At 47.9% G+C, this 15,488-nt stretch overlaps 1 protein-coding gene across 7 annotated transcripts in view; it reads left to right on the top strand.

Moving 5' to 3' along the window:
• CAMTA1 (calmodulin binding transcription activator 1) overlaps positions 1–15,488 on the top strand; it is a 235,443-nt gene that overhangs the window by 186,395 nt on the left and 33,560 nt on the right. For 5 of the 7 annotated variants that reach the window (XM_039563897.1, XM_039563894.1, XM_019289757.3 and 2 more), the window contains 4 exons: positions 3,124–3,264; positions 5,563–7,418; positions 8,401–8,527; positions 9,256–9,390. In XM_039563897.1, coding sequence (XP_039419831.1) covers positions 3,124–3,264; positions 5,563–7,418; positions 8,401–8,527; positions 9,256–9,390 — 2,259 coding nt within the window. Of the gene's footprint in view, positions 1–3,123; positions 3,265–5,562; positions 7,419–8,400; positions 8,528–9,255; positions 9,391–13,888; positions 14,300–15,488 lie in introns of those variants that run through there. The other 2 variants (XM_039563895.1, XM_039563896.1) reach the window with 2 other exon arrangements.

Below are 15,488 nucleotides of genomic sequence, written 5' to 3'. Positions count from 1 at the left end.
GAGATTGGAGCAGCATTTGCACTCTGAGTCGTGGACCTTCCCCCAGCCTCACTTCTCTCCTTTGAGCACCCAGGGAAGCACCAGTAACTGCCTGGCTGCGCTGCCTCTGCCTCATGCTGCAGGCACTGTTCAGAGGCTGTGTGGCAGGAGGAATGTGCTGCTGCTGTAATGCAGCAGCTTGTAGACCCCTCCATGCTATCACTGAAAAGGAAAGTGTTGAAGCAGTTAACAGCTTTCATTTTAAGTTATCAGGAAATGCAGTGGGAGTCTAAACAGGAATCCGGATTAAAATCCTTTCCAGAATTTCTGCTAAGCTTCAGACTTTTTTTTCCTTTTGTGTTCATATATTAGGGCTATATTTAATCAAACATAGTTCTACAGTGGTTTCACTTTTTGAACCACTAAGAAGCAGGAAGAGTATGTGTGTATGCTTTTTATTAGCCTTCCTTTCATAATGCACTTTCTTCCCTATAGAAATCTCCTTTCCTGCTGATTCATTATGTGTCAGGAAACCAAGCGTGACATGTTAAAAGCCATCTTGATAGTGTTTGGTATTCAGTACTAACAATTCACCAGGCACAGGAGTCTTTCTTTAAAAGAGGGAGGAAGAAAATCTGCATATTGGATGTGCCAAGATAGTGGATAATTTGCATTAAGCATCCAGACATTCTTTTTCTGCAATCTGTCACCCTTCACTGGCTTTTTATTTTATAACCTTCATAGCATACGGGGAACATAAGTACTAAAAAAAAGTGGCACCACGTGGACAGAAACTGGAGCTGGAGCCCTGTAGGATCAGCTGGAGTAAGGCTACAGAAGGACCTTTCCTCAGCAGCAGTTGATCCTCAGTGGGACTTTGCTATGCTGGAAGGACCTGAAAATAATAGGCATGGTCCTCTAAGTACCCAGCTATAAAGCTGTCCATTATGCCTTAGCTCCTAGCTCACAGCTTGATTCAGACTTAAGAACCATCATCATGAATACACAAACCTCAAGTCATGATTCAATTCCCAGACTTGCCCCCACGATGCACTGCTCATCCCAGGATTCAGCAGCAGTAGGGAGCAGTGCTGCCATCCTGCTGTAGAGCAGACTTTCTGTACCCAACAACACGGCCTAAAGCTCACTTCTTTAGCAAAGTGTTTCTAAAGTAACCAGAAATGACTTAATGCAAAGTTTCTCAATAATAATTACAGTTCGGCAACTCCGTGTTGTATAGCTGAAAGCATCCAAAATACCTGACTGCATTCTAATCTCACTGACAATGTATTTTTTGTAAAACTGCTATTTGAACATCACTTATTAGACATAATATCACAGGTGACAGAATACTGTAAGAAATGAATGTGAGCAGAGGTAGTGAAGTGGCAAGCATGTCTAACTTAGGTGTAAAAACAGAGACTGAGTGTTAAGAGGAAATTCAAAACTGCGAATGTACTAGAAAGCAAAATCTGTTGGGTACGATAACAATAAATGTGGTCATCAAACAAACATAGAGGGACTTATTACTAAGCTATCTGCAGCACTTTAAATAGTGTTATGGGGAAAAATACTTGTAAACCTTATTTACAGTATTTCTGCAGGTTATCCAGCATGGCCAATAGAAATGTGAATTCTGCAGTATAAAACTAGACCAAGATGAGATGCTGTTAGGCAAAGTGACATTAGTGGGTGATGAGGCAATACAGCAACAGGTTACCAAAAAAGCAATAAAACTGCTTCACAGAGCAGATCCAGAAGCTCTGTTCCACCAGCTGCGTGTGACACACTCAGTGAGCAGCATCAAAGAGGAGAACAGGAGACTGTTCCCAGGATATGCCGCCCCTGTGACCACAGTCATTAGATGTCACACACATTCCTTCATTTGCTTCTGATCTCTTTGCACGATGCTGCTTTTGGCTTGTGCCCCAGCCTCTGGCTGTACAGGAGCATCAGCCCAACCTGCTGTTGCCAGGATTTCACCCCATCACATCGGGGACCTTCACCATGCAGGGATCTGTGTATTTGCTACAAAGCCTAAGTCCATGGGACTTTTAGCTTTGGTTTTGTATATTCTGGTTAAGGATTTTAGAACACAACATGCAAGGAATGTGCCTTGATAGACTATGGCAAAGACACTCCTGAAAAGAAGCTGCCAGGCATGAGGACACCTTGGAAATTATGTTGTCACTTATCAGCACTTTCCAAAATCTGCACATGAGCTCTGGTGCATTTAAAGGATAAATAAATAATATACACATATAAGTTGCTCAGAGAACCATTAAAGGAGACAGAAAATGCTTTGAGTCATTTATTACGGATAAAATATTTTGTGCTATTTCCGTTAAAAGTCAGGTTGCAAATATCACTGTTATAGGAAATTCTGCAACTAAAATATTCTGAGACGGAGCCTTTATTCAAATCATGTATCTGCATGCAGTCTAGCATTCTTATTTAAATAGCTAACAGGCCCAGAGAGTTCCCAAGAAAAGAGCTTCAGTTTGCAACATGTTCTGTAACATCACCCACCTGTCCGTTTTCCCAAATTACTGAAAGGTCGTCCAAGTCTGGGGAGGAACTCACACAGTGTCTGTTAGTCACTCCCAAAAAATGAGTCAGCCTTCACTGCTGCCACCCGGGATCTGACAATGAAGACCTGGCAGAAGGCTTGCATTCGCTGTTACCCTGATGTATTTTTGGCTGCTGATTTTACTATAAAGCTGATCTTGTTTTCATATTAGACAGAAAAAGATTCCAAAACACTTTTTGGAATTACACTGCTTTACTTCAATGAAACCAAGTCTTTTGTTGTTTTTGGGTTTTCAGTGAAGGTTGCAGAGACTACAGAGAGTCATTGCAGGTGCACAGTCCCTGTTAGCAGCAGACTGAAATAGAGCCAGATGCTCTACTGAGGAGTTTTTCCTCTGTATGTACCTAATTCAGGAATTGCATTTGGAAGCCTGTTGATACCAAGGAGCAGAGAATAGTAAAGCAGTAACCATTACTATTGCTTTTTATAGGTCTCCTTTCAGTTCTGACAGAAAGCAGCAGGAATGGATTTCTGCTGGTCATTTGGAGTGGCTTTTGATGGTTTTGGCATGGTTTTGCAGTTTCTGATGGGAAATTTTACTGTTCTCTTTGCAGTTCATGGCATCAAGTGGACATGCAGCAATGGCAACAGCAGTTCAGGGTTCTCAGTGGAACAGCTCGTGCAGCAGATCCTCGATAGCCACCAGACCAAGCCCCAGCCTCGAACACACAACTGTCTCTGCACTGGTACCTTGGGTGAGTACCTCGGGAGGGCACAGAGTGACTCAGCTTCATCCAGTCTGGGAGCAGGGTTTGTAGTACTAAGGTGATAAAAATGCTGTCTCATGAAACACCAGGACACAATGAACTCAGGGTTGACAGGAGAAGTCTCAAGCATAGAAAGATGCAGCTGGAACTTCTGGGAAAAATGGCAACACTTTCTAATAAATGCAGTCTATATATGACCTTCTCAAAAACGTATATTCTCTTCTACATGTGCAAATTCTGTTACCAAAGCCTCAAAACCTAATGTTCTTCCAACTTCACTCTCTGAATTCCTTGCCCTGCGCCTCACTTTTTTGGAGAAGTGCTCAGATGGTTAACTACAAGGTATCACTGAGATAAGACAGGTCTTATTTAGGTATCATGAAAATACAGATCTCTTTCCTGTTAAAGGAGATTACTTTGTTTTGGATGACACTACAGCAGCAAGAAACAGCATCCTTAGTGTTAGCATTTCCCACAGACAGTGGGGAGCTAAGTGATTCACTTTCCAGCTCATCTGCTTTATGGCTGCTCCTTTCTAGCACTTTGGTCAAGTAAAGTACATGACACAGTGACTAGTCTTTAGCAAAACTTATAAAGGAAAGTTGTCGGTGCTTCACAGGGTTTATTTTTTTCTTTTCTTGAGCAGTTGCATTATACAGTCAAGGCTTAAATAAGAATGATGACCTCTGAAATACCTGAGTTTGGATTAAAATTCACCCCTTTAAGGCTCAGCATTTGATCCAGGCTTGCAGATCTGAACATGAATCCTTTTATTCTTCCCTTTGATGTTTTGTCTTGTGCTAAGTCTGCTCAGTGCTTTTTTAATATAACAGTATTGCTTTGTTTTGTAACTGGTTTGCACACTGACACACACATTCTCAATTCCTCACTGTCATCCACAAATACAGCAGCATGAAAGTCTTTCCCTTGTTCCTGTTCATTTCTATACCTAGGAGAATAGAGAGATTTAACATTGTATTTAGTCTCAAAAGCACTGTCTTGAACTACTTTAAGTGACCTCATTCAAATCTTGAACACATAATACAGAAGTTCCCCTTCAAGGGCAAGGAACAAAAGATTTAGCAAATTGCAGTGGCTACATGGATGCTTTATGTCGCCCAGAAGATGGCATTTGTAATTGTAGCCATGAGCTATAGGGAGGAGGCTTCTTTCCCCCTTCAGTCATTTTACAGTTCTGTAATTAATGTTCTTACCTCATTCTAGGGAGAATTAATCAATTTAGGAAAGAAACATCAAAAATTCCTGGGCTGCTGTTCTTTAAACAGCAAAAGCAGTCCCTGTACTGGAGTTTGTGACTAAGGTTCCTTTGCAGACAGAATTGTTTGCTTCATCCTCCTTGATTACAAGCTCTCAGGAATGTAGGTGATGTTACCTTCTGTCAGGCCAGTAAAGGTGCTGGCTGGCTTAATTCATGGAGGATTGTCTTCTGGTGGCCCTTGCTTGAACATTCTTCAGCAGCTCCAGTGCTGACCATGTGCTCTGTGTGCTCCTCTCAGAGTACAACATCTCTGTTTGTCAGCACAGGAATGGCTGAGAGTCAGAGAAACGCATCACCATCCTTATGGGAGAGCAAGAATGCTTTGTATGGTTCATGGGTTACTTCTTTAATAATTTGATTGGCACCTGTAAGACACAGTGATGACAGGAAGATGTGGGTCACAGTCTAGGCAGCAGGGTGATGCCAGGGACAGGGGCATGATGTGGCACCCATCACCTCCAGATTACTGGGCAGCATCCATGCCCCAGGAGCGGGTGTCAAACTTCCCAATGTCGCCCAGCGTAGAGAGCCGAGCATCTGTGTTCAGGGTCTGAGACATTGTCCGTGGGGCAGATAGAACAGGGCCCTGTGCCACAGCTGACAACAGCAGCACTTGCTCTGCAGACTCTGCACTGAGATTAGGCACATTTAAATAACTCTGAAACTTGTCATAGATGCCAGTTCCTCTCTGCCTGATTGGGGCACAGAGGAAGGGGGCAGGTGCTACACGGGGTGAGGGTAGGGGTGACTGTGTGCCTGTTGTGAGGTTGCTGTCGTTGCACGCAGTGGATCTGTGCATCAGACAGGAGCTGTACTTCTGGCACTATTTGTTTTATATATTTGTTTTATTTCCAAGGTCTCTCCTGCTCTCTCATGCATGTGGTCTATCACTCTCGCACATGTATGCATAAGCATAGCTGTCCCTTGCTACAGCCATGAGACACACAGCTAACATTGTCCTAATTTTGTATTTACTGAACGGCAGATGTTGTTGTTTTCTGGCACAGGGGCAGGAAGCAGTGTGCATCACAAGTGTAACAGTGCCAAACACCGCATCATATCACCAAAGGTTGAACCAAGGACAGGTGGGTACAGCGCTCATTCAGAGGTACAAAATAACGATGTCTCTGAAGGCAAGAACGAGCACAGTCATGGCAAGGCCTCCAGCCGAGAGAAGAGGAACGGCAAAGTGGCGAAACCAGTGTTGCTCCATCAAAACAGCACTGAGGTTTCTTCCACCAACCAGGTGGAGGTCCCTGACACGACCCAGAATTCTCCTGTGTCCATCAGCAGTGGGTTAAACAGTGACCCAGATATGGCAGATAGCCCAGCTGTCACTGGTGTGTCCAGTATGGCTGTAGCATCAGTTATGGGAAGTTTGTCACAAAGTGCCACCGTATTTATGTCAGAAGTCACCAGTGAAGCTGTGTACACCATGTCACCCACCTCTGGCCCAAATCAACACCTTCTGTCCTCAGATGCAGCTGCACAAGGACTGGTACTTGCTGTGAGTTCAGATGGACACAAATTTGCTTTTCCAACAACTGGCAGTTCAGAGAGCTTGTCAATGCTACCCAGCACTGTCTCCGAGGAACTTGTGCTCTCCACAACTTTAGAAGGAAATAGAAAAATTCCAGAAACCACCATGAATTTTGACCCAGACTGTTTTCTTAACAATCCCAAGCAAGGGCAGACTTATGGTGGAGGAGGTATGAAAAGTGAAAGCATCAATACCAACATAAGGCAGTCACCCACAACAGAACGTAGCTTCAACTTCAATACAACCCTCACAAAAGAAATTAAAACCGAGGACACATCTTTCGAACAACAGATGTCCAAAGAAGCATTTTCCTCCACTTCTGCATCTAACACTCTCACACTCAGTACTGGTTCAGGTTTACTTCCATCTGGAGGAGGTCTGAGCCCAAGTACCACCCTGGAGCAGATGGACTTCAGTGCCATTGACTCCAACAAAGACTATTCTTCCAGCTTCAATCAGACCGTCCAGAGCCCTCACGTCCATCAGACCCCTTCCCCCAGCTTCTTTCTGCAGGATGCCAGCAAATCTCTTCCCCTTGAGCAAAACACTCACAACAATTTGAATGACACAAGTAGCTCATTTGTGAACACGTTAGGAATCTCCAGTGTGAAAACAGAGCCCTCGTCCCAAACCACTTCCAACTGTAATGGCACAGTGGAAACCAGAATAGAGTCCACCTCTTCTCTCCAGCTCATGCAGTTCCAAGCAAACTTCCAGGCTATGACTGCAGAAGCTGAAGTTCCCATGGAGACCTCCCAGCAGGCAGAAGGAAATGAAAATCTACTTAAATCAGGGGATCTTCAAGCCTGCAACACAGAACACTACTTGCAGCCTGAGGCCAACGGGGGTATCAGGAATGGGAACAACCTCCCTATTCTCCAAGGAAACATGGTACAAGGACTCTATCCTGTGGCCCATCCTAGCTTAAATAACTCCTCCAACATGGAGCTTAACTTAGACCACTTTGACATCTCCTTCAGCAACCAGTTTTCTGATCTAATTAATGATTTCATATCAGTAGAAGGTGGGAGCAATGCTCTGTATGGACACCAGCTGGTGTCAGGTGACAATGCTGGACTGTCTCAGCCTGAAGACAGTAATAGAGCGACGTACAACCAGGCTGAAATGTGCATTCCTTGCTGCAGCCCTCAGCAAGCCAACATGCAGCTCAGCAGCACGGAGAACGGAGCCAGCACCATGGCATACATGCACGTGGCTGAGGTGGTCTCGGCAGCTGCGGCACAAGGCACTTTGGGGTTACTGCAGCAGAGTGGGCGCTTGTTCATGGTGACAGATTATTCGCCAGAATGGTCTTACCCTGAGGTAAGTCCAGGGCTTTTACTCACTGATGTTTACTGCTTTATCTTTCATTGCTTTGTTAATAAGGGAACTGTTTTGTTAAAGCTTTGAAAAGGCTTTTAAAATATTTCTCTTCAAGTCAGAGCGTTCAAGGCCGTTTGCATGTCTGAGTGTATTTTTAATTAAGCACTTCATTATCCTGACAGGACTCTTTCTTCGCTTAGGAAGCATCTGAACAGAAAGGTATTGTTTCATTGAAAACAAAGTCTTTCCCACATCATGGCTTCATGGTGCTACCTACCACCAGTAGAGCAATAGAGTTTGCAGACTGGAGCTGTTCCTTAAATTTGTCACTGATGTTCTTAGAATAACTCAAGGCCTGCACAGCCTTAATGAGTTCAGCATTTCCCTCCATCTCAATCCCTTCCAAAATCAATCACATGCCCCATAAGCTGAAAATGGCAGCAGCACAGACCTTACTGATGTGAAGGAATGCGTGAGAAAAGAGGCTGTTTGAGCCACTAATGGGAAGAGAAGGTTGTTTTGAATTTTAAAAAAAGTTTTGTTTTCGTAAGTCTGGCCTTGAAGCACTGTTGTGTCTGTGTACGGAGGTGTGCAGTAACTGCTCAGGGCCGGTCTCCCTGTCCCCGCTGCGCAGCGCTGTCCGGTTCGCAGTGGGATGCGGCCCCGCGAGGCTGATGGGGACATTCCCGGCCTTCGCCGAGCGGCTGCGGGCGGGGCGAGCGCGGCAGCCCGGGGCCGGGACCGGGGCCGGGAGGGGCCGCAGCGGGCTGGAAGAGGCATCGGGGGCCTCGTCCCCTCGGGGCGCCGCCGCCGCCCGGGCCCGGCTGTGTCGCTGCCGGCGGCGGCCGCCCGAGGGCAGCACGGCCGCGGGGAAGGGGCGGCGGGCCCGGGGCCGCTCGGGGCCGGTCGCCGTTCGGCCGCGCTCTTCCCCGCCGTGGCCTCTCCTGTCATGCTTGAGTCTCTCCCTTTTTTTCCCTCACAGGGAGGAGTAAAAGTCCTGATTACCGGCCCGTGGCAGGAAGCCAGCAATAATTACAGCTGTCTGTTTGATCAGATCTCAGTGCCTGCATCTTTAATTCAGCCAGGGGTACTGCGCTGCTACTGCCCAGGTAAGGAGCACTGCTCTCCTACATCTGGTGGTTTCAGAGCCTCATCATGTCATATACGTGTACAAAAGTGCAAAGGCATCAAGAAGCTTCTCCTTTGACCAATTTAGTGTGAGAAGAGCAATTTGGTATCTTGATACATCACAGCAGATCACAACAAATATTATTTAGAATCTCTGAATTAACTTTAAAATAATTATTTGAAATAATTTAAAATAATTCTAAGCATTCCTTTCATTTTGAAAGAGCAGATTAAAGAATAGCTGTTATTCAGGGGTGCACTCACTGCTCTGCTGACTCAATTTGCCTACATTTTGCCCCTTGCTACTTACAGCATGAGAACACCTCTAACCTCCCCACAGCGCTTTTCAGTAGTGATGGCCCTCAGTATGTGACTTTAAGTGGATGCAGAATAACTTGGCTTCATTGCTGGGCCCCAGCTTCCCACTGGAAATGCAGTGAGGCTGCTCAATCTTCAGAAACACATGTGATTCTGCCTCCTGCCAGAACAACCCATTAGATGACTCTTAAGCTTAAAACCTCCATCTTTGAAAATACTAACTGGTATTTTTGACTTTTGAATCGTCTAGTCACAAAAATACTGTTCAGCACCCCATCTCTTTACCTGCTCTCAGCTCAATACTTAGCACACGGGGATATCCACAGGGTAATTCCTAGCTGTGGGTTTCTGCTGGGAGTTCTCTGTCTTACAACATGCACTTTCCTTTTAGCTCATGACACTGGGCTTGTGACTTTGCAAGTTGCCTTCAACAATCAGATCATCTCCAATTCTGTGGTATTTGAATATAAAGCCAGAGCTCTGCCAACCCTGCCTTCCTCCCAGCATGACTGGCTGTCCTTGGACGGTAAGAAGCATGTTATATTCCTTAAGAAAGTTGGCCAAATGTGGGACTGTGAATGATAGAGCAGTTCCTGGTGGGGGAGGGATGTAGCAGGGCAAGTTTGTCCTGACAGGAAGGGCTGTGGCAATGTTAATCAAAGTCCTCTCACTGAAATGTCTTACTAGTTCTGTTGATGTGAAAAAAATGTTGCTGCCTTTTTTACAAGGTGACAAAGGGGAGGGGGGTTTTGTCTGAATGGAAAGCTGATCATACTGCCCAGTTTCTAGAAGGAGAGAAGCATTTACCCTGGAATTGTCTTTCCTGAGAACTCTGAAACTTGAGATTGTCTAGAAAAATGTGTATTTATGTAAGCAGAAAATGGGGAGATAGTGAGGCATGTACAAGAGGGACGTTCCTTAGAAGTTGGGATGGTACCACTTCTTCCAAAGAGCAGCATGGATACAGAGCACTGTGGGTATTGCAGAGTGAAGGGAGGTTTGTGGTGTGGCTGCAGAGGCACAGTTGCAAACAGAAATAGAACTGTCTCTTAATGAGGAGGTGCACATAGTCTTATGTTCAGCATCAAAATCAAATTTGCTTGAGAGGATTGTAAGAGTCCATAGGTGCTTTTCATGTGCTGCCGAGGCCTCCCGCTGCCTGTGGAATGCAGCTGATAGCATGTGATGGTGACTGATACTCAGCCGTTAGCAGTCTCTCCAGGGTGGCATGCCAGGTGGGTAGGTTTTGAATCCCTTGTCTGACAGTTCTCTCAGTGTTGCTGAACTCGGAGGAGCTGAGAAGGCAGCTGTGAGTGCCGTCTCTGGTGCCCCTGCAGTTTCTCTGGGTGCTGTTGGTTAGCAGCCCAGCTCTCAATTAGAGGTTGTTATGCTGTGGTGATGGTGGAAGGGAGGGGGACTGCAGCAGTGAACAAACTAGGGCATTGCTAACAGGGAGGGGAAAAAAAAAGTAAGAGGACCGCTGCATTGCAGAGGCCCTTCAGGGAGAAAGACTGAATAATTATACTTACCATGACTTATCAGAAGCCTCTGCCTTGATGCACAGTGCTCCAAAGGGAGCAAATTACACTCTTTTTAAAGGACCAGCAACATCTTCTCATTTATTGTTAGAGAACAAATGTTAGCTTAGCCTAGCCAAGGTAAAAGCTAATGTGAGTTGATTCTATCAATTGAATGAATACACAAATCCCTGACTTCTCTGTTTGCTTTAATTTCCCTGCTTAAAATCCTTGCCCTACTGACTGTTACATAGTCTTGAGGGAAGATTTTCAAGGAGTATTTGTAGTCACAAAATATTGACAAGAATTTTAAAATTCTTTTTAATTAACTCAGTGGAACACTTTGAGTTCCTTTGCGCACTGCATCGTTCAAACACAATTCATGATTCCAGCTGGAATGACCACTGCCAGAGAGATAGGATTAACAGCTATACCCCAGGAACACCCTAGGAAAAGAACAAGCAATTTCCATCTCATCTAAGTTTAGATAAACAATTCCCTTCCACAAATCTTTTTAAAATAGTGTCACTCTGTATGTGAACTCTATGTTTTCAGTTACATTAAGACAAAAATCACTATTTTTTTTGAGCACAGCACAAGTACTGGCCTTTGGGATTGGGGACCAGTTCTGCTAATGACTGGGAAAGGTTGTGAGACCATCTCCCACCATGCTCCTGCTTCTAGGACTGAATTGAAACAAGTGTAGGAATGCACAGAGAAGGAGTTTGAAGGCAGCATGTTCTGTGCCATCCTCTGAAAGGCTCCTTCCATTGTCAGTGTCTGCTGTGCCATGAAGGACTGTGCACCCTGTTCTGAACTATATACAGAGATGCTTGTTTTATTATGAGTTTTTTGACACCATGGATGAGTTAGATCTTTTACAAATGGACAGCTGACACCAGCAGCTGATGTAATTCCATTTTTTTCCTAGTTAATTAGAATAGTGGTGTTCCTTCTTTTCAAAGCAAACCTTTTTTTCATAAAGGAAGCACTCTCATGTGATCCTGATCTCTGTAGATAAACTTGGCAGCCTTTTCTGTTTTCTATGTAAAACTCAGTTTTCAGAAGCCATTGTTTGCTTTTATAGCCATTTGGCCTCACTTTTCATTCACTGTCTGCAGAGAGGTTCTTTTAAGAAAAAAACAAGAAGCAAATGAGGCTTGAAAAACAAAAGGCTGAACTGAAGGGCAGGGATCCTCTCATGGCAGATGCATAACAAATTATAAAGGCATTTCAGTACAGATTCCCAATGGAAAGCAAGTGTGTTTGCCCTGCACTGAAGCCTTTGCTGCTTTCATAAAGTGTCTGTAGAGATGATGTTTCCTTGGCATGGGACGTGATCAGAAATTCCAGGGAAATGGCTGTGAGTGCTGCTGGCATTACACTATGCATCTGCAGGAAAGAGGACAGAACCTAAAAATAGGGGTAGGCCATGTGTGTACTGATGAGTCAAGTGTGTATGGGTTGGACCAAGGGTGTGACTGGTACTGAATGTAAATGGCACTGACGCAAGAGCACCTGACAGGCAGCCTTTCAGCTGCTGCTGGGTTCTCAGTTTATGATCTGGCTCTCTTTCCCGGCCAGAGAACGTAAAAAGACGGGGGGGGGGGGGGGGGGGCAGTTTGGTGGCTCACTTGTGTTAGCATGACGTGGCCATACCAGTGGTATCCAAACTCTCATTTTGGTGTGGAATCATCTGTAACCAGTGTGTGTGTGCTGCCTGTGGCATTCCACAGTTTGACAGGTACATGATTTCTGTATGGTGGTAATGTTCATCACCAAAACCCACGGCATGTGTCTATTTAGCGGGACCAGTTGCCCTTCTTAGCATGTGATGAGATGCAGGACACCAGAGTCAGGTAGGAGACGTGTTCAGTATCGGCAAATGTTGTTTAGCAGCCGTAAGAGACTTTTGGTGGTGAAAAAGTCTGTGTTGATAAGCAGTATCACTGTTCTTCACTCCTCTTTCCATCTGGGTAGAGGTGACTGGTGTTTACATCTTGGATGTTACCATAAAAGATTTGGGTTCTCTCTGGGAAGAGGGATGAATGTTTTTGTACCGTGTTACAGGGCTGTGGTGCAGCTTGCTGGGATGTGTGAGCATTGGTAGAGGACACAGTTACCTTGTTCCTTGCTAGGAGCTATCCAGTAAACTTTACAAGTTTCTATTCATCCTCCCCTCTACTGATTCCTCTGCAGTGTGGAGGCTTTATTCTGTTTATATTCATGCTGAGATTTGTTTGGAGATTTTTTCCTTTCACACACTGTTATTAAGGACACTGTTTCAGGATGCCGGTCTCCTACTGCTCTGACTGCATTTCCCAGATCGTCCTTTTCCGTTTTGAACATAATGTGATTGAATTGAGGCAAGGAGTATTTCATTTCCTATGCTAAGTGTTGTCTTCTGAGCCAGCCTGCCTTCATGGTCACACATCGGATTCCTCTGGGAAGCCGTGTCTGTTCTCAGCCCGATAGCTGAACGTGCCCTGCTGCCCCGCGGAGTCTATCCTGGGGCCCGCGGCTCCTCTGTGGATCGTGGGACCACAGAGACAATCTCCGGAATTCTATGTCAGGTTTTAACGCTCCGCAAATTTGCCTTATTAGAGCCATAAGTAAAAGTACAAATATTGCGTGTGTAGCAAAGTGAGGAGAACTGTGCGTATGAGCGGGAAGGTGACCCAGGGATGCCGCGTCCCGGGCCCGAGTCGCTCGTGTGGCGGCACGCTCCGGGGCGCTCCGGGAGCGGCGGGCGCTCGGTGCCCGCTGCGGGGCCGCTGTAAACACGGCGGCGGCCGCCAATGGGGCCCGGTGACGTCAGGGCGGGGCGGGCCCGGCGGCGGGCGCGGAGCGGAGCGGGAGCCGGGCAGGGCCCGCCCCGCCGCGCCGCGCAGACAATGGGAGGCGGCGGCAGCCGCCGCCCGCCCACAGCCGCACCGGGCCGGGGCTGAGCGCGGGGCGGGGAGCCCGTCGGACGCGGCCGGCGTCCCGCGATGGGGGCGGCGGGGGGTCCCGGCGTGGGCTGAGGGCGGCGGCGGCGGGACCTAGCGCCCCTGCTCTCCGCCCGGGCAGCCGGAGCGCCCTACGGCACGGTCTCGGCGCTCCCCCCTTGCGAAGTGCCCGGGTGCCCCGGGGCGGGTGCCGGCCCTCCGGGACTTGCGGGTGCGAGAGGGTGTCGGGCGCGGCGATGGCTCCGTGGGCACGCCCGGGGTGATCGGGGCGGCCGTCGGTTCCCAGCCCCCTGCCTAACCCTCCGCTCAGGTCGCCGCTGCCTTCGCTGCCCGCCGCCGCTGCCCGCGGAGTGTTTGTCACGGCGCGGGGCGAGCCGGGGGGCGGGCGGCAGCCGTGGACCGGCCGCGGGCTCTGAGGCGGCGCTGGCCCCGGGGCGGGGCGCGGGGCGGCGGGCACGGGGCGAAGAGCGGCCCGCCTGTCCCCGCATGCCGGCCCCTGCCCCCCGGAGCCCGCTGCCGACCCCGGCCCGCGGCCCCAGCGCTCGGGCTGCGATGCTCGCGGCCGCTGAAGGGCGCCCCGGGCTCGTCCTCCGCCGCGGCCGGCCGGGCCGCCCCGAGCCCCAGCTATGCCGGCCAGCATTAGCCCGTCCGCTGCGGCTGCCGGCGCGCGGGGGGGGCACCGCTGAGACCCGCCGGTGCTGCGACAGGACGGCGGAGCTCCAGTTGGCTGCGAGGATGCGAGAGACGACAAGCAGGTCTGGGGGGAGCCTGCTCTGCCCGCCCCTGCTGCGGGGTCTGCACCAGATGCTGGCTGGAGTCTTCGCTGATGCCTTGTAGACTCCCAGGTCAGTCCTCTGGTGGCAGGTCTTGTCACATTATTTGCCTGGAAGCAGGTAGAGGGACTGCAGAGGGGTCCGGGACCCCCAGCCCTTGCAGGTGGACGTGCACATGTGACAGAGTACTGCTTTCAGTAAGTATTGCAGGATAAAGTGTCGCGCAGTGCTTGTTTTGGTTTAAATCTGCATGCTTCTGTGTTGTGCCTCACTCTGCTACACTTCCACGATAACTGCACGCCTTGCTGCTCGTTGTGCCCCCCTTCAGTGTGCCCTCAGCCATGGGACGCAGTCGTGTTTTCATGTACTCTCCCTCCCGTGTTGGTCCTCAGCCCCTCCCGGGTGATGTTGCGATGCGGGCTCCGAGTTGTGACAGCACTTTAATTGTAGCATCACGTGTGCAGCAGGACAGATTACATCGGAGTGCCTCCAGCTCACAGCCTCGTGTTCTGGGCTGGTACGGCACAGGAGGAGGTCGGTAGCCCAGACCTTCTTGGGGATCTTAGGGATGCTGGAGGCACACGCCTGCTTCGCACCGCGTTATTGGAAAACTTGTTTAGCAGTGTGCTTTGCCAGAAAGAGCAGGACTAGGAAGAGGGCTTCAGGAGACTGTGTAGACCACTTGCAGTTTAGACGGGGTAAACATGACTGATGTCAGACTTTCTGAAAGCTTCCAGGAAAGGTGATCTCTGTCTCTCTTGCTGACCTGTTCCAGTGCTTCACAGTTTTGCAGCTTGCAGCAATTCCTATTTATCTACCTTTGCAGCAAATAAGAGGCCATTTTATAGCATGCTGCTCTTCAGTCTGATGATTTCAGAGTGACTATTTTGACTCTTGAGGTTGCAGATTTAAGGATAGAAAGCTTGGGTCAGAATTGTTACTATATGCATACATACATGCCATATACAGTACTTCAAGCACAGATACTGCATAGTGTGGCATGTGATGCTTTTTTCCTGTTTATAGCTCCTTTAGTATGTAGCCCTTGGAAGAGGAGGTCTCTAGAGCCCTGGGTTAGTACAACTGGGCAAGTGAGCAGCAGCACAGCATGTCCTCCCAGGCTGTTGCTCTTTGTACACATCCAAGAGCATTTTTCATGTACATTTCTCATAGTATTGGCACATACAGGAAGCACAGCCAATTTCTGACCTGAGATGTGGAGACTGACCTTAGGCAGCCAAATCTTTATACAAATTACAAAATAGCACAAGAAGTGTTATCTTTAGCAGTGTTCCCTACCTCTAAATTATATAAAGTACATGTTTAACACCTTCCTTTGTTTCCTGAAGCAGCTGTTCCTGGATAGCATTAAAATCTTGCCCTCCC

This window comes from Corvus cornix, chromosome 21 (assembly GCF_000738735.6).
Source record: "Corvus cornix cornix isolate S_Up_H32 chromosome 21, ASM73873v5, whole genome shotgun sequence".
NCBI classification, from domain to species: Eukaryota; Metazoa; Chordata; class Aves; order Passeriformes; family Corvidae; genus Corvus; species Corvus cornix.
This window is presented reverse-complemented; position numbering and strand designations above follow the sequence as displayed.